Source organism: Mesocricetus auratus, unplaced genomic scaffold (assembly GCF_017639785.1).
Source record: "Mesocricetus auratus isolate SY011 unplaced genomic scaffold, BCM_Maur_2.0 Super-Scaffold_100125, whole genome shotgun sequence".
NCBI classification, from domain to species: Eukaryota; Metazoa; Chordata; class Mammalia; order Rodentia; family Cricetidae; genus Mesocricetus; species Mesocricetus auratus.
The window spans coordinates 896,703-918,227 of record NW_024429248.1 but is presented as its reverse complement, the minus strand read 5'-3'; the positions used below and the strand labels follow the sequence as shown (position 1 = coordinate 918,227).

The 21,525-nt window shown below is 49.4% G+C and overlaps 1 protein-coding gene across 3 annotated transcripts; it reads right to left on the bottom strand.

Annotated features, from left to right (window-relative positions):
- Positions 1-1,521: 1,521 nt before the first annotated feature.
- Znf862 (zinc finger protein 862) lies at positions 1,522-20,933 on the bottom strand. 3 transcript variants are annotated; one of them, XM_021223664.2, is made up of 5 exons: positions 20,808-20,933; positions 12,237-12,356; positions 8,360-8,467; positions 5,322-7,436; positions 1,522-4,085 (listed from the first exon to the last, which is right to left on the bottom strand). In XM_021223664.2, the coding sequence occupies exons 2-5, from the start codon at positions 12,325-12,327 to the stop codon at positions 3,955-3,957; spliced, it is 2,445 nt and encodes an 814-aa protein (XP_021079323.1). In that variant the 5' UTR covers positions 12,328-12,356; positions 20,808-20,933; the 3' UTR covers positions 1,522-3,954. The 3 variants fall into 3 exon arrangements, with proteins under 3 accessions (XP_021079323.1, XP_040592768.1, XP_021079321.1); XM_040736834.1 differs by lacking the exon at positions 12,237-12,356 and having other exon boundaries at positions 20,808-20,927; XM_021223662.2 differs by lacking the exons at positions 12,237-12,356; positions 20,808-20,933 and adding an exon at positions 8,610-10,615.
- Between the last annotated feature and the right edge of the window lie 592 nt (positions 20,934-21,525).

Below are 21,525 nucleotides of genomic sequence, written 5' to 3'. Positions count from 1 at the left end.
CTTACACAGGACAAGATACTCAAAACAAAATTACCTCAAAAACGTCAACAAAATTTGGTGGGCTAGAGGAGGTGGCCACAGATAAGACTGCAAGCCTCTCCCCGCCATACACTCAGGCAATTCGGTGCCGTATACAGCAACAAAGTTAGATCAGCTGAGGTTACCTCTGTCCTACACAGAGACTTATACTGATGGGCAAAGAATGATGTAGAAAAATGATAGAAGTATTCTATAAAGATATAAACGTGAGCATTGTATTATTCTAGAATTTGAATAGCTGCAGCTAAGAAGTGTCCCATGCCTGATTCCTCCCATTGCTGCTCTTGCATACACCCTGCCCTCTTCCGGAGGTGGACTCTGGCAGCCCAACTGTGATACTTGTTGGGGCCTAGCCCCCACAGGGTCTCTGAGTTGTTTGTCAGCTGATAGCCACAGCTTACTGCCCCCGCATTGCCCCACTGACTTCAGCATCTAGCAAGAGGAAAACATGCTCTCCTCCAGCTGGGGTTTTTCTACTGTGTTGTAAGACTATATATAAGACTGCTCCCTCCTACAAGAGAGAGACCTCTTAGCACTGGAAAATAAAGACACTCCTTAGTACAAACAGCTGGACATCATCCGGTCATTCTTTTCCTGATATCTCGGACTTGCTTGGGGCGCGGGTGCCGCAATACTGACACAGGAAAGCCTTCTGGGGTCTGAGGATAGTATTCACTCACAGGAAGACCTACATCGAGGAGGTTCTGTCCTGGAGTCCCCAGCAATGGGCTATGACACTTGGAAGGTGCAATGTAGCAAGCAGTTGCACCCTGGGCTCCCCTCACACGTAGAGAAGGCAGAGGCATGGCAGGCAGGCCCCTAGGTCTTAGCTCACCCCCTCACCTTCCAGCGTGTTCCTTAAAGAGGCTGCTTTGCTACCTGGCAGGTACTGCCTTCCCTGGGAGCGTTCCTGCTAAGACAATGCAAGGCCAGTGCCAGCCGAGACTGCCTATGGCAGGCTGTTTCCAGGCTACACCCTCCCCCTCCATGGGAGGCCCGGGAGGAGTCTCCAGCACCACTGTGGGCTGCCTCTCCTAACTTGTAGCTGCAGAGCTCTAGCCCAGAAACAGTCACCCATGCTGTTGCTTCCCGTGTTTCTCTAGTACCCTGAAAACCACACACATGCATATGCGATGGACTGAGTCTCCCGGCCGGAGATTTGATAGTATCCCGGCATCTGTGGCACTTTGCTCCATCCTGCCAGGAAGGCTAGCAGAGGGCATCTGACCTCTGAGCGGAACTGCAGAGGGTCCCCTGAAACAGTTCCTTGGGAATTCTGTTGGGTGGTGTCATGGCTTTGGCACTGCTGGCTTTTGGATAGAAACCTCTGATAGTTAATGATGTGCTGAGCGACAGTGACTGTGGGACACTTGATCCTAACTAGGGGTGCATGTCACCCCTGTTTCCGTCTTCTCATACTCATGGGTAGAACGTCTCGGCTCACTCAGGATTCAGAGAGGAAAGGCCATACAGCGACAGCAAGAAAGTCAAATTCTGCTTTATCAAATAGCAAAAGGTAAGACTTGAACAAGGTGTTTTAGCCTAATTTGCATATCCTTGAAACAGGAGCCCAGAGCACCCCAGACCAGTCATCCTTGTTCCCAGAGACACACAGAGCCAGTCTGAGGGAGCTGGTGGTGACCTCCACAGACCTGACCACACTTAGCACTCTAGAAACTTATCCTTTGTGCCACAAGACCCGGAGGTGGCCACACTCTACTGTGCCCAACCGGCCAGGGCCTGGGCTCCCTCACTCTCAAGTCTCTTTGGCTACTAAAATCAAAGTGCTGAGTGCAATGCTGGGTACTTGGAAGGGCGGTCTCCGGGGGGCACCAGTTATCAAGGGAGGGGAGGGATTAAGTACTAGGAAACACAGGAGATGCTGTCAAGGGAACAGGCGCACACCTTTAATAATCCCAGCTCTCAGGAGGGGGGGGTACTCGGATCTCTAGGAGTTTAAGGCCAGTCTCATCTATTCAGAGACAGGCTGGTGGGATGGAGGCTGATGGTGTCAAGCATGTGAGAAGGCAAAGACTGAGGGGGAAGGCCAGGGCTCTGGCTAAAGGGGCAGTGTCTCCTCACAATGCCCTTTGACTTGTTTTCCCCTGAGGCAAAACCAGGGTGCGCCCAGTGAAATGCAGCCAGCCCTAAGAGCAAAATAGGACCAGCTTGAACACAAAGGCTGCAGGGTGAGCATGGTTACCATGTGTCCACCTTGGGGGGCTACATGAGAATATCGCTTCTTTGTCTTGAGCCGGCAAAGCGGCAATGGGGAGTACCTTCTCTGGTCAAAACACTTGAGTGAGGCAGACACCTAGGTTAAGCAGCCTGTTCCAGGCATGAATGGCCACACAACGTTTCCGGTAGACTTAACCTAGAAGCACCCTGCTCCATGGAGCCCCCTTTTCTACCTGAAGAAAACATTAGGAGGTGACCCCAGGGTGCTGGCGTGGAGAGGACAGGGTAGCCACCTCAGCTCCCCAAACTTCATTCCAGTAACCATGCCTGTATTAACTCACAGGACGGGCGTTCTTGCTTGGGGGACTTTTAAAGGAAAGATGCTATGGGAAGCAGGGCGTTGCTGCCGCACGCCTTTAATCCCAGCACTCGGGACGCAGAGGCAGGAGGATCTCTGTGAGTTCGAGGCCAGCCAGGCCTACAGAGCGAGTACCAGGACAGCCTCCAAAACAATGCAGAGAAACCCTGTCTCAAAAAAAAAAAAAAAAAAAAAGATGCTATGGGAAAGGGGAAAGGTAAGCCATGTGGATACAGACCTATACCTCAACCCTGACTGGGCAAATCCCTGAACTCTGAAAAGATGCCTGGGCCACCTCCTAGACCAGGAGCCAAAAGGCCTGCCTGCCCCTTTTCTCCAAGTCCCCAGGCTGGATGAGAGATTTTCTCGAGTGGGAAAACTATCTACTGCACACTAAGTGGCTGAGAGCCGTGAGGTCTGCATAGCACTGAGGCACTTGGTGAGCACTGCTGGGGTGTTTGGCACCTGAGGGAGGGAGAAGGCGGGCGGCTTGGTGCTCCAGGCAAGCCCTTCTTGCCAGAACTTTGAGGCTCCCACCGACTAATGCTACGGCTACAGGGAGCCAACACAAGCACTTGGAGTCTCTGTGGCAACCACGACACAAGGAGTAAAACTGAGGCACAGAAAAGAGGAAGGGGTTAATAATCACGGGCACATTGTCTGCAGAAGAGCTGGCCTGGATTCCACGCCTCCTGGTTCCCACCTCTCGTGCTCCTCAGGACACTGCCTGGTACCACGGCAGCCAACCCTAGCCCGGGTAGGGAGGGGGGACACGGAGCTCCCTTCAGAGGAAGCAGGCATTTCTCAGTGTGTAGGAGTAGTGCTGAGACCTCCTTTCTTAGGACGTTGGTCTGTTTTGTGTTAAAGGCAGGCCTCGAGGGGTAGGGTCTCCTTGATTCTGCTGTAGGAGCCTCCGCAGTGGTCCAGAATGGCCAATCCTAGGGGCGTCTGCCGCAAGCCAAGGTCCCCGGACCATGGTCATTTCCACCACCAAAGTGGTCTTTCTCAGAGGCCGGGGATGCAGAGAGCTGGGATGTTCCTTTCACCTGCTACCCCCACCTTCCCATTTTAGGAAAGTCCTCCGACACCAGAATGTATGGGGTGAACAGTCCCATGGCAGAATTCTTTCTTTGGGAAAAGCAGACTTGAGGTAAGTGCTTCCCTGGCACACTTTTGCAATGGGGGGGGGCATTGCTGTGCCTTGATGGTCTTGTCCCTTGGGAATGCCTGCTTCAACCCTGTGTCACTGCCCACTTTCTGGGCCCATGAGGTATCCCACCAGGACAGCCTAGAATCTTCAGAGAGTCTCTCGCCATGATCAAAACGCTCCAAAGCCTTGCTCAGGTCACTCTTCAGAACTGCAGGGCCTTTGAGGTGGCTCAGGGTCCAGGAACCTTCACCATGTGATCCTTCTGCGCCTCATGGCTCCCCAGAGGGTGTGATGGATGTCTTCCGTCCAGAGACTCTTCCTTACAGAGAGTTGTCATCGCCTCCTTCCTGAGCTCGGTATCTGTGGAGGAGACAGTGCAAGCACACAGAGGGTGGGTGCCTTCCCTACTCCACGTCTAAGCGTGGTAAAGGCAACACTCAGTACAGACCAGACAGGCCAGCACTAAATCTGGCTGGAGGCCAGGAACCTGCACGCATCTACTGTATTGGGGGCCCACGGCAAGCAGGCTATGTTCACAAAGCCTGCTAAGGGATGGCAACATCACACACAGCTTGCTAGTGCCTTCATTTCCTTCCTTGTGGGTACCAGTCTCACCGTTCCCGTGGAGAGGACAGCGTTTCCTCCCTCACCCCAGTGCAGGGGATGGACTCAATGAGGTCACTCTTTGCTATCACATGGAAGCAGACACACATCTCCTACTTCCTGCACATTTGTGGTGTAGGCCATCAGTCTCCCCATAAAGCCTTTGTTACTGATACTCAAGTTCACTGCCAATGACCACAGGCTGGTGGCGGGGGGGGGGGGGGCAGTGGGAGCAGTAGGAAGGTGATTGGTGGGAAAATGAGAGAGACAAGCCCTCTCCGTTCCTGCTGAGCACCAGGCAGTGTAGAGAACCCTCACTGGTGGAGGAGAGGGAAATTTCCCAATCGGCTGTCGGGATTTTGCCCTATGATAGAATACAACCTCACACTCTCTGACTGGTGAGATAACAAAGCCTCCCCATCTGTTTTCAGGCTCCCCTGCTCCAGGGATTCCCACAGCCCCAAATGAAATACCTCTCCACGCCGCTTCCTCCATAGCCACCCTGACACTCACTGCTGTCTTCTCTCCTGGAACCACACTGCCTGCCCCAGAGTCAGCCCAACCCAGATCAGAACACGATACCATCCCGGCCAGATACCTCCAGCCCCTGAAGTTTAATTTCCAGCAGTAGGCTTCATCTTAGCGCCATGTGCCGTGCTGGCCAGACTGTGGTGAGCTAACTCACTACTAGATGAAAATCCCAGCATGAGGACACTGGCTTGCAGAGGAGCTAGACCTACAGCTGGGGCAGGTGACTCCGGACTGCTTTCATGAGCCTGGGCACCAGATCTCTCTAGCTAGGTGACATACTCCTCCAGGATAGTTCTCCTGTCTCCAGTTCCTCCCTGCAAGTGACTGAGCACCTGTACACGCACTCCATACATAGGTCCCTCCTTTGTGGGTTGACCTGCTCAGACTCTGGCTCATTGTGGGACTGGGGAAATATGGGGCTCACCTCTGGTTCCCACACAAGTTGAGTTTCTGTATACTTACTGGCACGGGAGTGGGTAGGCACCTGGGCACAGGCATAGGCGTGGTGGCTGAAGCGTCGTCCTGAAGAGGTCATGTACCAGTGCTGGATGGCTGGCTGGGGGTCATACTCTGTGACTGCCACGCCATTCACGGCTGTCATCATCAGTGTGTTGAGCACCTCACTGGAGAGCTTAGTCCTCTCACCGGTCCTGATCCTGTGCATGGCCTTGAATCCCCGTTCACAGCAGGAAGCAGAGATGGGCAGGCTGACGGCTACAGCCATGAGCTTGCTCAGTAGAGGGCATCGGTGGTGCTGGGTCAGGGTGCTCTTACACAGCACGGAGAATGGAAGGTTCTGGGTAGCCGTTTTCAAGGTCAGCCACTCCTCCAGCAAGGCTTCCTCACTGTAACCCGCAGGGAGGGAAAGCTCAAAATACCTGGCAAGGCTGAGAATATCACTGTTCCCAAAGCAGGACAATTTGACCCCGCTAGGCCAGGCCGTGGTGTCTAACACCTCCATGTTCTTGAGCTGTGCGGGGCGGTCTGCAGCAAACCTCTGCTGGAGGTACTCAACCCCAGTCAGGATCATTCTCTCCCGGTCTGCCTGGAACCGCTGCTCTGCCGTCTCCACTCTGTCCAGGAAGATGCCGTGGAGCTGCCCATCCTGGAAGCTGGCATTGAACTCTTCTTCTTTAGGCCCGGCCTGTCGGCGGAGACCGTCCAGCGCCACACAGGCACGCCCCAGGGCAGAATTCACTTCTGTGACCAGAACAAGCTCCTTCTGGCACACCTCAGACACAGGCCTGAAGATGCTCAGGAAATCCGAAAGAAAGTGACAGAACTTGATGAAATGGAAGCTCTTCATTGGCTTCAGCAAGCCCTTGGCCCTCTGACCAGCCTGGCCCCCAGCGTCTACCACACTCTGAAGGTGCCCAGTCAGGGCAGGCCAGCTCACAATGAGCGCGTTCAGAGTGCGCCTTTTGCTGGCCACCCACCTGACGGAGTTCGGGTCCTTCAGACGGACGATTTCCTGCACCAGGGGAGCTGCAACACCCTGCAGCTCACGGAGCCTCTTGTTTGAGGACTGATAAAACTTGAAGACGGTCCGGATACGCCGATCACACCTCCTCAGCAGGGCAGTGCTCCCACAGGCGTCCACCACCGCCACGTGCAGCCGGTGGGCCACGCTGTGCACAGGCAGCAGCTGAGGGATGATCTCCTGGAGCTTTCCCACAAGGCCTCCCTTGCAGCTCAGCATGGCAGACCCATCCGTCCCCAGACCCACCACCCAGCCGGGCTTCCGGAAAGGGATATCCAGCTCATCCAGGGCAGCTATGATGGTCTCAAAGTACCCATCTACTGTCTCACTGGAGAGAGGGGCTAGGGTGATATAGGACTCCTTCACCTCCGCCTCCTTCAAGTAGCGCATGTATATCCCCACGCAGGCCTGGTTGGGGGTGTCCATGCAGCTGTCCAATAGCAGGCTCGCGCACGGGGCGTTCCGAATGTCTCTTAGGATCTCCTTCTTCAGAGTCTCGGAGATGCACTTGATGAATTGCGTGCAGGCAGTGCGATTCCGGTACTTGCCTAACAGCGTAGTGCCGGTGTTCTGGAGGAGTTGCAAGACCTTCCCGAAGTCATTCAGGGGCCTGGAGTGGTAGGCAATGGAGTAGGCGGCATTGAAGAAGTGCTCCATGCTGGCCACGAGGTCACTGGAGATCTCTGCGGTGAGGGTGGGCTGAGGGCTGTCGCCTCTGATCTCCACGGTGTTGACGCACAGTTTGTGCGCCTTACTGACCTCATGGTACTTTAGGGTTTCCACTTTAAAAGGCCCAGCGTAACCTTGAACCAAACGGGATGACTCGTCACGGAGAGTTGGTCTTTCTCTGCAGACAGAGCAGAACAGCGTGGTCTCCTGGGAGTCCGTTACTAACCAGGGGAACTGCCCAAACCACGACCTCTGAATGGAACGGGGCCTGGATGTCCTCTTGACTTTGCTAGATCCATCCACATCTCCTTCACTGCTGGGAGGACAGTGAGAGGCGCCTGTCTCCGTGGAGGCTGCAAGTGAGGGCTCTGTAGCCGAGGCCTGGGTTTGGATGTTGGCTTCTCTCACCGCCTTCATCTTCTTTTTTCCTTCGGAAAAAAAAAGTAAATTATGTTTGGCTTTACTATTCCGGGCTCTGCAGTCTACCGACTACACCTGTGTTGAGTAAGACACCAAAACAGAGAAGCCAAACACGGCCCCTCCTACTAGAGATCAATGCCAGCCTCTACGAGCTCTTCCCAGCAGTACTAGTGAAGGTCAACCTGGCTCCCCAGCATAAGAGGCATACTCTTGTTTTTCTGCTGGCTTCCCCATCCACTCACCCGATACCCCCAGGACTATGAGACACCAGATGCTGATGAACTTAATCAGCCACTCTTGGCCATAGACATTATTAGATAAACAGGCAACTTTAATCTGCTCGTGAAGCTTCATAAACCAGTGAAGTGAAATCCAAGCATCTTCATCTCATGAGTCTCAGAAAGGAGGTCAAGACTCCCACAGAGCAGCTCCTCGCCAGTGAGTTAGGGACTGGGGTGTGTAAAACAGGTAGTTTTCACAGGCCACAGAGCTGTCACTGTTCTCTGAGAGGGGAGGGAGGGGAGGGGAGGAGAGGGGGGAGGAAGAAAGGAGGAGAGGGGAGGAGAGGGGAGGAAAAGAAGGGAGAAGAGGGGAGGGGAGAGGGGAGGGGAAGGGAGGGGAGGACAGGACTCATAGTCAGGCCCATTCCACAGCTCTGTCTAGTGTCTCTCGTTTACCTCCCCACAGCTCGGCCACAGCTGCCAGCACTTCCGTTCGTCAGAAGACCTAATTTCTTCTGTACTGCCCCAGTGGCCTAGACTGTTCTACACAGTCTCAGGTAAGGCTAGTTCCTGATTCATCTTTTTTCTACCTGTGGCCGAGTAACACAATCGGCCCAGGACAAGCATGGCTGAACTCACGTTGCGTGGCTTCCCGGAGCTACATGTGTCCAGACTTGTGCCTTTTAGAACTTGATGAAGCCAAGACTCACCTAGGGAGCGACTTTTCCCCGACTTTAGCCCGTTAGGGTCCTTCATCCAGGGTGCAGCTCTCCGTTTCAGTTCTGTGATCAAGTCTGGCTCGGCAGCCGGTGGCTCTGCTGCAGAAATGAAGATTCACAATATAACTGGGCTGGGAGAGCACACAGCCCACCACAAGCTAGAGCTGGCCCTGCAGCATGCAGAGAGGACTGGGTTCTGACCCTGGTAAAGGTCAGTTAGTGGGACAAACTTAGAACATACTCATCCGGACGCCAAAGTAGAGGCCAGGGAGAGCTGTAATTCTTAGCCGGCATGGACTACATCTGTGGCCAGTGTGTGTGTGTCTGTGGGGGGAACCAAGAGTCAGTGAGATGTTTCCAGAAGAGGAGTGGGGAAAAGAATCAGAGAATAAAACAGGAGAAAGATGCAGGGATGCAATACAAAGCCCTATGCAAGAGGCTGAAGTTGCCATCAACTGCCTCCTGTGTTTAAGCCCCACCCCCATAGAACCTCAGCTGGCTTTTGTGCAGGTAGCTACTAGCTGCACATATTTGAATGAAGAACCTTTGAAGATATCTACCAACTGCAATGGACCCTGAAATAGGATTAGGAGAGCTACACATTCCTCTTTACTTAGCCCAGGGCATGCTAAAATCTGTTGTTATTTAATGTAAAATCCACTACTTTCTTTCCTTTCACGAGTTTGCATATCTGTGAAGGTGTACAGTAAAGGGTCGGCAAGGTAGCTCAGTGGGCAAAGTGGTTAGTGCTTGCCACTAAGCCTGACGACCTGAGTTCAAATTCCCCAGGAACCACATGGTGACAGGAGAGAAATTATTCCCACAAGTTGTTCTCTGACCCGTATATCTATTCCATGGCATACATATGTGTCCCCCCCCCATAAACACACCTATGCCATGGCATACACATGCCCCCACCACTCACTACCCCTACACACACTCGCGCGTGTGCGAGCGTGCGCGCGCACACACACACACACACACACACAATGTTTAAAACACATAGAGGTAACTAGTAGTTTTGAGTGCTTCTGGAAGGAACTGAAGGAGTGTTTATCCCTTGGACTGCCTGAATATTCATATGCATGACAAGGATATCTGTGTGTATCCATGTGTCTACTCTTAATAAAAACTAAGTGGGTAAATGATTACAGTGTGTCATACTGAATGAAGGACAACTAGACACACCAGGAGACAGAAGAGGCAACAGTGCTCCACCACAGGGGAGGCTGGTGACCTCCAGCACAGAAGTGTAGACCGGGATGGGACGTTGGGAAGTCATCAGTGGGTAAGGAATGAGCAGAGCTGAGACAGGGCCAACGCTTGCTCAGAGACCTAGGAGGCCCTCACAGTTCTCCAAGGAACCGGAGAAACAGCACCAATGCAGGATGACAGAGGCTGAACGCGAAGGAAAATCTTCCAAGAGAAACTCCAGACACTGAAAAGTGGAGGAGAGTGGTGTTTAAAATAATGGTTTCAGTTCATAGTCTCAGGGGTACACTTCTAGACACCGAGCACCCTGGCTGGTGCTTGCATCCTCTGCATCAGTGGCAGAAAGGGTGTATGTGCGTGTGTGTGTGTGTGTGTGTGTGTGTGTGTGTGTGTGTGAACGAACTGTCCTTCCTTTCCCTCCAAACATTAACATTTACTGAGTTTTGCAGTCTCTTCTATGACACACTCAAATTACAGCTAGTCCTCACAGTGTCACCTACCCATAAATGATTGTACAAAGCTTCCTGGTGACTTTTAAAATTTTTATTTAGTATCATTAATTATCCTCATCATCATTACTATTATTTGGTTTTTTTGAGACAGGGTTGCTCCATGCAGTCTTGGCTATCCTGGGAATTTGCTATGTAGACAGGGCTGGCCTCAAACTCACAGAGACCCATCTGCCTCTGCCTCTCAAGTGCTCAGATTAAAGGCATATGCTACCATGCCCAGCCAGGTTTTGTTCTTAAATAGGAATGAACTTAGAAATCAGTAGTTTAAGAAAAGCCTCCTATGTGAAAACAAGAGACTAAAACAAGCAGGGGAAAGCACTAGATCTAGAGATACTGCAGGGAGCAAGTTGGAAGTTTAGAACAGGAACTAAGAATTAATATTGAGGGATTGTGACCGGGCTCAGCAGTTAAGATCACCAAGTTCAGTTTCCAGCACCCACACTGGTGGCCCACAACCGTCTCTTGTCCAGTTCTTCTGATCTCCGTGGGTACCACCACACACATGGCAGACACACAGACATACACATAAATAAATGCAATCTTTTGTTTTGTTTTTTTCGAGACAGGGTTTCTCTGTATTGCTTTGGAAGCTGTCCTGGAACTCGCTCTGTAGACCAGGCTGGCCTCGAACTCACAGAGATCCTCCTGCCTCTGCCTCCCGAGTGCTGGAATTAAAGGCGTGCGCCACCAACACCCGGCTAAATGCAACCTTTAAAAAAGTTTTTATTTATTTACATGCATGGCTGTTTTCTCTGCATGTATGTCTGTGCACCACGTGTATACCTGGTGTCTTCAGAGGCCTTAGGATTGGAGTTACAGAAGTACGAGCCACCATGTGGATGCAGGGACTCAAGCCCAGGTCCTCTGCAAGAGCAGCCAGTGGTCTTAACCCTGAGCCCTCTCTTCAGCCCCAAAATTATTATTTTTAAAAATAAAGGATGGACTTCAAGAAAAAGAATCAACACCGGCAGTAAGAAAAGTCATAATGGAACTGCAGGAAAGAAGAAAGGGATCTCAGATCTCAGAAAATGATAGCAAAACCAGAAAATTAAAAAAGATTGTTGGGATATAAAATGAGGACACCTATCTGAAAGTCATAGAGAGACAAAAAACAAAACAAAACAAAACAAAAAAACCCAAAAAAACAAAACCAGAGTCTAAGTCTAGGAAGTATCTCATAACAGAAGAGTTTTGAGAAACAAGAAAAAAAATGGAAGAAATCACAGGAGGACATTTTCCTCAGCTACAAAGTTGGGGAGAGGAGTCACACAGCAAATGGTAACACCCACTGCAGCATACGATAAGATACATTAGTATACTCGATTTTCAAACAGTAACTATTACTTTTCACTATGCACATGCCTGTGTGTTAGTATGTGTACAGTGAGTGACCAGAGGTGTCAGGGGCCCCTAGGCTGGAGTTACAGGCAATTGTGAGCTGCCGGATGTGGGTACTGGAAACTAAACTTGAGTCCTCTGCAAGAGCATTTCATGGTAACGGCTGAGCCATTTATCCAGCCCCCCACTGAGATAGATTTTAAAAGCTTTCAGGGGAGAAATAATATGCTGTGTTCAACGATTTAGGACTAAGAGGAGTATTCGATTTCTCAGCAGCACCAGTAAAAACCCAACAGAACAATGCTTCCAAACCATGCTAATGGTTTCTGTCTGGACTCCCGTACCCATCAAGTCACCACTCAATCATGTGTACTATGAAGGAGCCTGCAGTGTCTTAAAAAAGAAGCATTTGCACCTACCATTTGTTAGGAAGCTCCCAGAAGATGTGTCCACAAAAAAGAAAGTCCACGAAGTGACAAAGGAGACTCTAAGTCACAGCTAAGTGGCAGGCCTAATAACTAGTGTGGTCACTCATTTAGATACCCAGAAAAAGAATGAAGTCAACAGATCCAGGATGTTTGACCACAAGGAAAGACATCAGACGTACTTCTTAACTCCACTGGAAAGTTTGGGAAGAATCCAAGAGAGTGCAAAAAAAAAAAAAAAAAAAAAACTTAACCAACTAAAAAATATGAAAAAAAAAATCCCACTTCCAGGGTGGAAAAAAAAATCTACAATGAAGGAAACTGCACAACATAGCACTCAGCAGTAAATAACACACCAGCACAATTAGGTAACCAACTTACATCGTTGTAACTGTAAGAGCACGCAGTCCCTGTTCTGAGAGGGTGGGAAGGAGAGAAGTGACCTGCGTGGCGGGAGAGGCCATGTCTTCATCCTCCACAGTAGGAATCTCTAGGTAACATCTAAAATTAGACCGGGAAGAGTAATGAACACCCGCAACAGTGCACTTAGGTATGACTCTGTTTGCCTATCGGGGCCGAAGGCATCAAATATGAGGTACCAGGGCCAGGAAGATGGCTCGGCAGGTAAAAACAAAACAAAAACAAAAACTTGCCACCGAGCATGACAATCTGGGTTCAATTCCTGGGACCTGTATGGAAGAAGGAGAGACCCAAACTCCCACAAGCTGTCCTCTGACTGGCAGGCATGTGCCCACATACACGCACACAGATGCAATAAATAAATATACTTCTAAAAAGGTTTTAAATGGAATTTTGTTGCCTCTAATAGGGCAACAAGACCCCTACTAGATACCTCGGGCTAATAAAAAACCCAGTGCCAGAAATTTACTTCTTTTGGAGTTGGCCAGTGAGGTACCACAGACCTCCCACATTATAGCCAATTGCCAATGATACTGGTTACCCTCTAGAACTTGATGGTGACACCCTACAGCTGAAGACACCACTTGAATTGAGTCATAGAAAATGGAGAAATCAAGCTCATACTGACCTAGAAGCTTTGTCCCTATTGGCAGCACTCATATTGTGGAGAGAAATGTAATCACAAATCTCACCCACTGGTGAACCCTGCAAGGGACCATAATGACACGCCTGGTAAGACATGCCCACTGGTACAATAGTAAGATAAATGTCATGGAAGTAACCAACCACTTTCTGACTAGACTTAACACTAGTCCCTTAAGATAGAATCTATTATCTGACACCATTACTGAGCCAAGAACCTGTGGCTAGACAGGTACTAGGCCCTGGGGGAGAACCTACTATCATTCTAAGTGAACACAGTATTTAACAAACCGCTAATGACTTATCATAATACCCAGGGATTAGAGCGCCTCTCTACCCTCATCAGAGAAGCTTCTCTCTTCAGCAGATGGCCATTGACGGAGACTCACAACAGGTGCAGTGCAGACAATAAGAGGCCGTGGAATGCTCAGCCCTGAATGGGACGTCTGTATCATAAACCCGCTTCCAAGGCTCAGGGGTCATTGCAGAAGAGGGGATGGGAAGAGTTTCCTGGACGGGGCAGTTGCACACATGAACTAAGAGTAGCTGAGACATCACGCACAAGACCTTTGCAAGCTCAAGTCAGACAAAAGTCCAAGCCCTGGGAGGGGAGGTGGACACAAAATTCCACCCCCTTTGGCAATTGATGGCTTCTGGGAACGGGATAGCCAGCCTTTCAAGGGCGTAGTCCCAGGTAGGTTGACCATGCTCAAATGAAAGAGCATATATATCCAAGAGCACACATTGGATTCAATGACTTTTTTTTTAATGATACAAAGTTGGATGGGTAAGAAAGTGGGTGTGGATCTGGGAGGAGTTGGAGGACAGGACTGAATACAATCAAAACATATTGTACAAAATTATCGAATAACTACTTTTTTTAAGTGAGGCACCCAGCATCTACCATTCAAGTAGGATCGTGGCACAAACACATAAAGCAGTCGGTGCTGCCACTAACCTGTGTGTGATGAGGAAGCAGGGGGTGGGGGTGTTTGGGGAGGGCTGTTAAATGGATTGTGAGCCCCTCCCCCCACCACGGGGAAGGCGGGAATGCACCACCTGTCTCCCTGTAGCTGAGGCTTGTCACAGGGGCAGCTGAGGGTGCTGCTTGTCAGTGAACTGCTCGAACACCAAGCCCCGAGTTCCACAACCACACGGAGGGTTCTGCCACCGGCGGGAATGAGCTTGCAGCCCCCCCCCCCCCCACCCCCCACCCCCCCCACCCCCACCCCCGTCCCAGGGTCCTCTCAGGCAGTCTCTGGGCCGGTAGCTTGATTCTGGGTCTATGAGAACCAAAGCAGGGAGCCCAGCTGAGCTGGGAACTGGAGAAATTCAAGATAATAAAGATAATCTGATCCTTCCTGGCTACTCTCATCCCCAGGGTGGTAGGGTCCACCCCAAAAATCAGATGTGAAAGAATTATCGTGGGACTGGCTTGTTCTTTATCACCTAGCTCCAGGCTGCCCTAACCTAGAGATACGGTCCTGTGACCAGCTCTAGAGAAGTTGGCCCTCTGGCTTCCCCTTGATCTTCTGTCTCAGCCTCCTGAGTCCTGGGATTACAGGCATGCACCACCATGCCCAATGACAAATTTCAGCTGCTTAACAGTTAAATGTAAATCAGATTTCTAGATGATTTTTGGCAGGAAGCAAGAGACCTCATCAAACATGATCAAAGTGTGAAAACAGAAGTAAAACATGGAAATAAAAGAACAGTTGGATATTCTTCAGAATGACAAACAAGACAGCTCTAAACGAGTGAATCCAAAAATGAAAGACTAACAGGAGACACTGAGAGTAAAACAGGCTGTAGATAGAACTCAGAGGTTGAACACTTGTCTAGCATGCAGGGGCCCTGACCAGGTTCTGTCCCAACAGTCATGAAAAATCAAACGGAAGCAAGACCTCCTCTCTGTGAGAAGATGAGTGAGTATCCCCTGTGGGTTCAGCACTGTTGAAACAGCCAGGTACCTGACAGGTGAGTGCATGTGACAGGAGAGGGGTTATAATCCGAAGTCTACATCTACTGAGCAGCTCTGAGCCATCCAACTGCTCAATGGATGGATGGAAATTGATATTAAGCTTGGCTGCACCAAACTGAGATTTCTGTTTAAAAACAGGTCAAGGGCTGGGGATGTAGCTCAGTGTTTGTACTGGACACAGGCCAGCATCATCAGAGAGGAGGAGCCTCAATTGAGAAAATGCCTCCAAAAGATAGATAGGGCTGTAAGCAAGCCTGTGGGGTGTTTTCTTAAGTAGTGATTAATGGGGAGGGCCCAGTCCATTGTGGTTGGTACCATCCCTGGGCTGGTGGTCCCAGGTTCTAAAGGAATGCAGGCAGAAGTAAGTTACGAGGAGCAAGCCATTTGGTAGCATCCCTCCACAGCCTCTGCATCGGCTCCTGCCTCCAGGCTCCTCCCTTACTTGATTTCCTTTCATGATGAACTGTGATGGGGAAGCAGAGTAAACTCTTTCCTCCCCGAGTTACTTTGGTCAAGGTGTTTTATCATAGCAGTAGTAAGTCAGTGGTTGTCTTAGGGTTTTATTGTTTCCAGGAGAAACCATGATCACAGCATCTCTTATAAAGGAAAACATTTAATTGGGGCTGGCTTACAGTTCAGAGCTTCAGTCTATTATTATTATTATTATTATTATTACTATTATCATGACCGGAAGCAGACATGGTGCTGGAGAGGAGCAGAGAGTTCTACATCTGGTTCAGCAGGCAGCAGGAAGAAAGAATGACATTGGCTCTGGCTTGAGCATTTGAAACCTCAAAGCCCACATCCAGTGACACTACTTCCAGCAAGACCACACCCTTTAGCAGTGCCACTCCCTATGGGCCATGGGGGCCATTTTCTTTCAAACAACCACGGTGGTAAAGCAACTGCCTAGAGTAAGCAAGGCCCTGAGTTCCATCCTTAGTACTACAAAGCAACATAAAAGCCACACTCAAGAACAACAAACTCTGAAGTAACATTTTAACTCTGTAGTTGTCTTTCCCATTGTAAACTCCAAGAAGAAGCAGGTGGGGGGGGGGAGGTAAAGTAAGAGCAAAAGGAAGTGTGTGGCCCGTTGCGCCGTAATGGGATGTCATCTACTTCTCACTAAGGTGATAAAACCAGCAGTGGTCTATAGGGACACTGTGAAGGACCGGCTAGTAGCTACCCACAAAGGGGATGGGGGACCAAAACCGAAAAGACTGGCGTCTTCTGCTGCTTGAACTTCATCCTATGCATGGTGCCATCGTTTTAATACCAACATGATGAACACAAATGTCTCAACTCAAGGAAAGGGAGTCCAACTAGTAACAGACATACGAAATAAGGATTTTACCTTAGTTCAATGTAAATTCAGTAGACAGGGCAGTAGGGTTCACGTTGGAAATTTACCAGATAAGTGACTGAGGTCTAGGCGCTGTTTTCTCATATGGAAAATATTACTGCCTACTTGCAGGATTGGTTTAAATATCACTTTAAATACACAGAAGGCTTTCAACATACGACCCAGACCTTGGCAGACATTCAGGCCACAGCAAAAGCTACTGCTGCCACTTCAAACATAGTAATAAAAAATAAACTTATCAAAACAAAGAAGAAGAAGAAGAAGAAGAAGGAGAAGGAGGAGGAGGAGGAGGAGGAGGAGAAGGAGAAGAAGAAGAAGAAGAAGAAGAAGAAGAAGAAGAAGAAGAAGAAGAAGAAGAAGGAGGAGAAGGAGGAGAAGGAGAAGAAGGAGAAGAAGGAGAAGGAGAAGAAGAAGAAGAAGAAGAAGAAGCATTCCTATGTGTGCCGATCTTAGCATTTTGAGATAAGATACAAGGAACAGGTCTAAAAAATTAAAAGACAATGCAAAATTATCTGGAAGCAAATTGCTTTGCTACTGAAGGCAACTTTAAAAAAAGAAAACCCAACTTCTTTTTAAAATCCCAACTTTTTAAAGTGGTTATGTAATTACTCTATTTGTTTGTCCGATACAAGGTCTCACCCTGTAACCCTGGCTGATCTGGAACTCTGTGTAACTAGCATGGCCTCAAACTCAGTGAGCCTCCTGCCTCAGTTTCTTGCCCAGCTTGCATGCAATTTTTGCAAATGAATTCCCCCTGGATCTTGTTCCCCAACTGTACAGTAATGGAGCTGTAATGTTCTGAAAGCACACACCACATTCTTAGGCACCCAGTTCTAGGGTGCAAATACAAGTCCTCTGTCACCATAAGATAATGACTTCTTAAGCAACTTCTGAAATGTCTGGGCAGTTATTTAAGCACTGAAAACACACTTCAGTGGCAGAGCATTTACCTAGCACATACAAGTCCTGGATTCAAAATTCCACACCACGCACATGTAAGAATAATTATGGAATTATGAATAATGATAAAAAACAAGTATATAGAAGAAAAATGTTAGAAAGTGGAGCTAGAAAGATGGCTCAGTGGTTAAGAGCACTATCTACTCTTCCAGAGAACCCAGGTTCAATTCCCAGCACTCACATGGCAGCTTACAGCCATCCCTTACTCCAGTTCCACGGGATCTGATGCCCTCCTCGGGTTTTACCAGCACGGCGCGCACACATGGTGCACAGACATACATGCAGACAAAACACTCATACACACCAAAAAATAAAGCAATAAAGGTATGTTTGATGGGAGATGCCATTCTGTAAATCTGTCTATAATTGGTTGTTGAATAAAGCACTGTTGGCCAATAGGGAAATAAGATAGGTGGGACTAGGAGTCGAGCAGGATTCTGGGAAAGAGAACACGGGGGGGGGGCACGATGTAGCCGCCATAGGGATAAGAAGTCAGGACCCTTTCTCCGGTAAGAGAAATACTTAGATTAACAATTATGGAGTAAATACTTAAGTCAGAGATAGCCAGTAAGAAACAAGCAAGGCCAACAGCTTCGTAATCAATACAGCGTCTTGTGTGTTATTTGGGGACTACAGCGTGGCAAGATCCCAGGCGGATGGCGTGGGGGGGGGGGAAACCAAAGCGGCTGGCAAGGAAAAGGCTTCACTCTACATTATGTTGGAAGGCGATCCAGATTATAGCTGTAGTGTGAACAAAGCATGCCCCTCAACAGAGCCCTAAGGTTCTGTATGCCTCATTGCAGCCAAGTCATTCCACAAGCAAAAGTCATAAGAGGTGCTGCCGCAGCTCCTGAGCGTGCACAGCAGCCTGCAATGCCACCTCCTGCTACAGGAAATATCAGCTTCTGGAATACAACACCTCCCCCCCCCAGTGTGAGGCTGCACAGCAAGCTGGGGTGTCTGCCACAAAGATGCAAAGTGAAGAATGAGAAGAATGGCCTCTGCTACCTGCATACGTCTCCAAGGCCCAGGCCTGGTGACATTAATGCCGCGGGGCATTGTGCTGGCACCTGGAAAAAGACGCAAGAGCCTTGGACTGTTTAGATGGAGTGGGAACCCTGAGAATCCCGTTTGTCTCCAGGCTCTGCTCATGCTCCCCCCTTCCTCCGCCCTGTCTAGGTACCCTTCCTCCATCTGGGGGATCTGGATTTGTGTTCCTCGTAATATTTCTCTGAAGACTTCTTGACTCCTCCCCCCCACACCCAGACTTCCGTAGCCTGAGGGCACTCTTCCAGAACCCTCTTATGGAGCTCAGACCCGTCGTAGCTCATTCAAAGACCTGCTGATGCCGCAGGTCCACTAGTCCCTAAAAAATGTGTAGCACCCGGCATGTACTAGGTATTGGATAAATGTGAGCGGGGGGATGAGCAGATGGGTGAGCAGGAAGACGAATAGAGAGGAGACTCAGCACAGTGACCCAAAGCAGGCAATGTTCTAAAGGAGAGAAGGCAGGCTCACTCTCTGCCCGTAGGAAAGGGAAGATCTGGGAGGAGGCCACAGCTACCCTGAGGTCCCTGAGCCAATGGCGGCGGTGCATGAAAGCTTACGAAAGCTTTACCCAGGGAAACCAGCAGCTCATAGTTCATCTGCATCACATCTCTGTAGAGCTCCTTCTGCTGCTTGCCCAGCAGACCCCACTCCTCCTGAGTGAAGTATACCGCCACATCCTCAAACGTTGCAGGGAGCTCTCCCAACTCCCCGGAACCCTTCAGCTGCTCATTGTCAGGAGGCTCCTGCAACACAGAGCAGCGCTGTTCAGCCCACTGTTGGAGTGAGACACAGGCATGTCTGACGACATCCTTTTCCTGGGAATGCCACCAAGCGGCCCGGGAATGAGTCCCCTGCTGAAAGTCATCAAATCCATGAGTCAGCCCCAACTAGTACATAAACCATACTGGCTCGGTCAGATCCATGTATCCTCAGGAAAGAGAAAAACTCACAGAATAGCACCTCTGGCTGTACGCTGTCACCTGGAGACCCATGGTCACTGTATACCCACTGTGGCCGTAGAGAAGACTGTCTGCCTCCAGGGTCTACCAATAGGATGTGAAGGAAGCGTAGTTAAAAAGAAGTAAAGGTGAGTTCGAGGCCGGGCTGGACCGATAGCTTCCGAAACAATACAGAGAAACCCTGTCTCGTAAAAACCAAAAAAAAAAAAAAAAAAAAAAAAAAAGAAAGAAAGAAGTAAAGGTGCTTCTAATTAGGGAGGACTTTACACACACCACACTGTTAGGATCCTGAGGCTGGAAGGTTAGACCTGCTATTACCTCCCTACACTAAAATATAGCTGGTCGGTGGTGGTGCATGACTTTAGTCCCAGCAATTGGGAGGCAGAGGCAGGAGGATCTCTGTGAATTCAAGGTCAGCCTGATCTACAGAGTAAGTTCCAGGACAGGCTCCAAAGCTACACAGAGAAACCCTGTCATGAAAAATAATAATAATAAAAATGAGACCATGAAGAGAAGCTTTGCTCTTTCTCTGGAGTCTGGAAAAATTCGACCACCCAGTTGAAGGCTCCCTATGATGTTATCTGTGAGGAACATTTAAACTACCCACTGACCCCTGACCACCAATGTTTTACTGTTAAATCCTACTTACTCGTGATAGTAGAGAGCTGGAGAAAAGTCACTTAAAGATCCCAGTGAACAGTTTCCTTAGCTACCAACTCTCCAGGAAATTAGGTATTCATGAAATAAACACAAGTTGAATATTATCATCCAGCACCACTGTACCAAATGGAAGGAAAGTGCCAGGCTGGTGGCCAGGGCTCTGGGCAAAGGCCGGCACTGGCTACAACAGCTTGTGGATTATGGAATCCATACGGCAATTCTCCGAGTCTCAGTTTTTCTCACGATATGGTGAATTTAGCAACCCTTGCTTTACCACCTCAGAGTAACCTTAGACACAGCTCATCACACAGTACCTGTGAAAACTCTGTGATGTTAAAACGTTAAAGAGACTAAATGTCGCAACACAGGCTATGCTCAGCTTGTGATGGTGGACTGTTTCTTGAGTTCTGTGGCTGTTCTGAATGCTGGATAAAGATCAACATTTCTTCTATGAAAAGTCAAGATGTCCTGTACCATGAGTTAGGCTTTGCTGTCTATGAAACAGCAAAGCCTAATCCAGCAGTTGTCCCAGTTAAATGAGTTAATACCCGTAAAGCATTTAAAGCAATACCTAGTGCATTAAAATAATGTGAGCTGGGGATTGGAGAGTGATTAAGAGCACTTGCTGCTCTTCCAGAGGACCTGGATTCAATTCCCAGCACCCACATGGCAACTCTCAACATTTACGACTCGAGTTCCAGAGGATCTGACGCCCTCTTCTGGCTTCCAGAGGTACTGCACACATGTGATGTACAAATACATGTGCAGACACTCATACACATAAAAATAAATATCAAAAAATAGAAAAGCATGAGTGCTCTTGTGACCCTATGATGTTGGTGCTGAATTATCACTACTGTTATGTTACTTTCAATACGGAGTCCTCTCTAAGGCACACCGACCAATAAACACATTACCTGGCTGCAGAAGTCAACAGTGTCCTTACGCATGTTGCTATTTGAGGGACCGAGGATGTCACTGCCAATGTCTTTTTGCCTCAAATCTGACATGCAGTCCAGATACAATGCAGGGATGGCTCCCCTTCCTGGAGGGTCCTCTAGTTTGGCTCTTGGGCTTGACAGGAACTCACCTATGCCATCAAAGTCTCCCAGGAGCCCTGGAGGGTAAAATGTGGGATGGTCTGCAGTGAAGAGGTGTTCAGGGCTGGCCAGGGTATCTGCAGAACTCTCCCTGAGACCCTGAAGGTGGGCTGCCCAGATGGGGTCCTTGGCAGCTAGGGCATCGACACTTAACATGTGGGCCTTGCTCTTAGCGTGGCATTTGAGAGTTTCCACCTTGAATGGTCCTGTGTAGCCTTCTATTAACCTCGACCGCCTGCCCCCAACACATGGGTACTCTCGGCAGACAGCACAAAACAGAGCTGTCCGTTCCTCATTCACGATCAACCACGGGAACTGTGTGAACCACGACTTCTGGATAGAGCGGGGCCTTGGGAGGTCCTTGTTTCCTCCCGTCCAGGCTCCCTCGGCAGCGCTGTTCCCTGTGCTGAAGTGGGCAAGGCAGGCTTTCTTTTGAGGTAGGCACTGTCCTTTCTCTCTGGGGAAACCCTGCATGTCTGTTTCTTCCATGTAGTTCACATGGGTTTTTCCTTTCAAGGAAAGAGAAAAGTAAAAT

What these genes read in the sequence shown, in the direction of transcription:
- Znf862 (XM_021223662.2), bottom strand. Translation starts at nt 8,853, where the DNA reads ATGGGGGTGGGGCTTAAACACAGGAGGCAGTTGATGGCAACTTCAGCC. An exon ending in GGGGAAAAGTCGCTCCCTAG is followed by an intron (nt 7,437 to 8,359) that starts GTGAGTCTTGGC and finishes TTTTTTCCGAAG; the next exon opens with GAAAAAAGAAGATGAAGGCG. An exon ending in GCCTACCCACTCCCGTGCCA is followed by an intron (nt 4,086 to 5,321) that starts GTAAGTATACAG and finishes TCTCCTCCACAG; the next exon opens with ATACCGAGCTCAGGAAGGAG.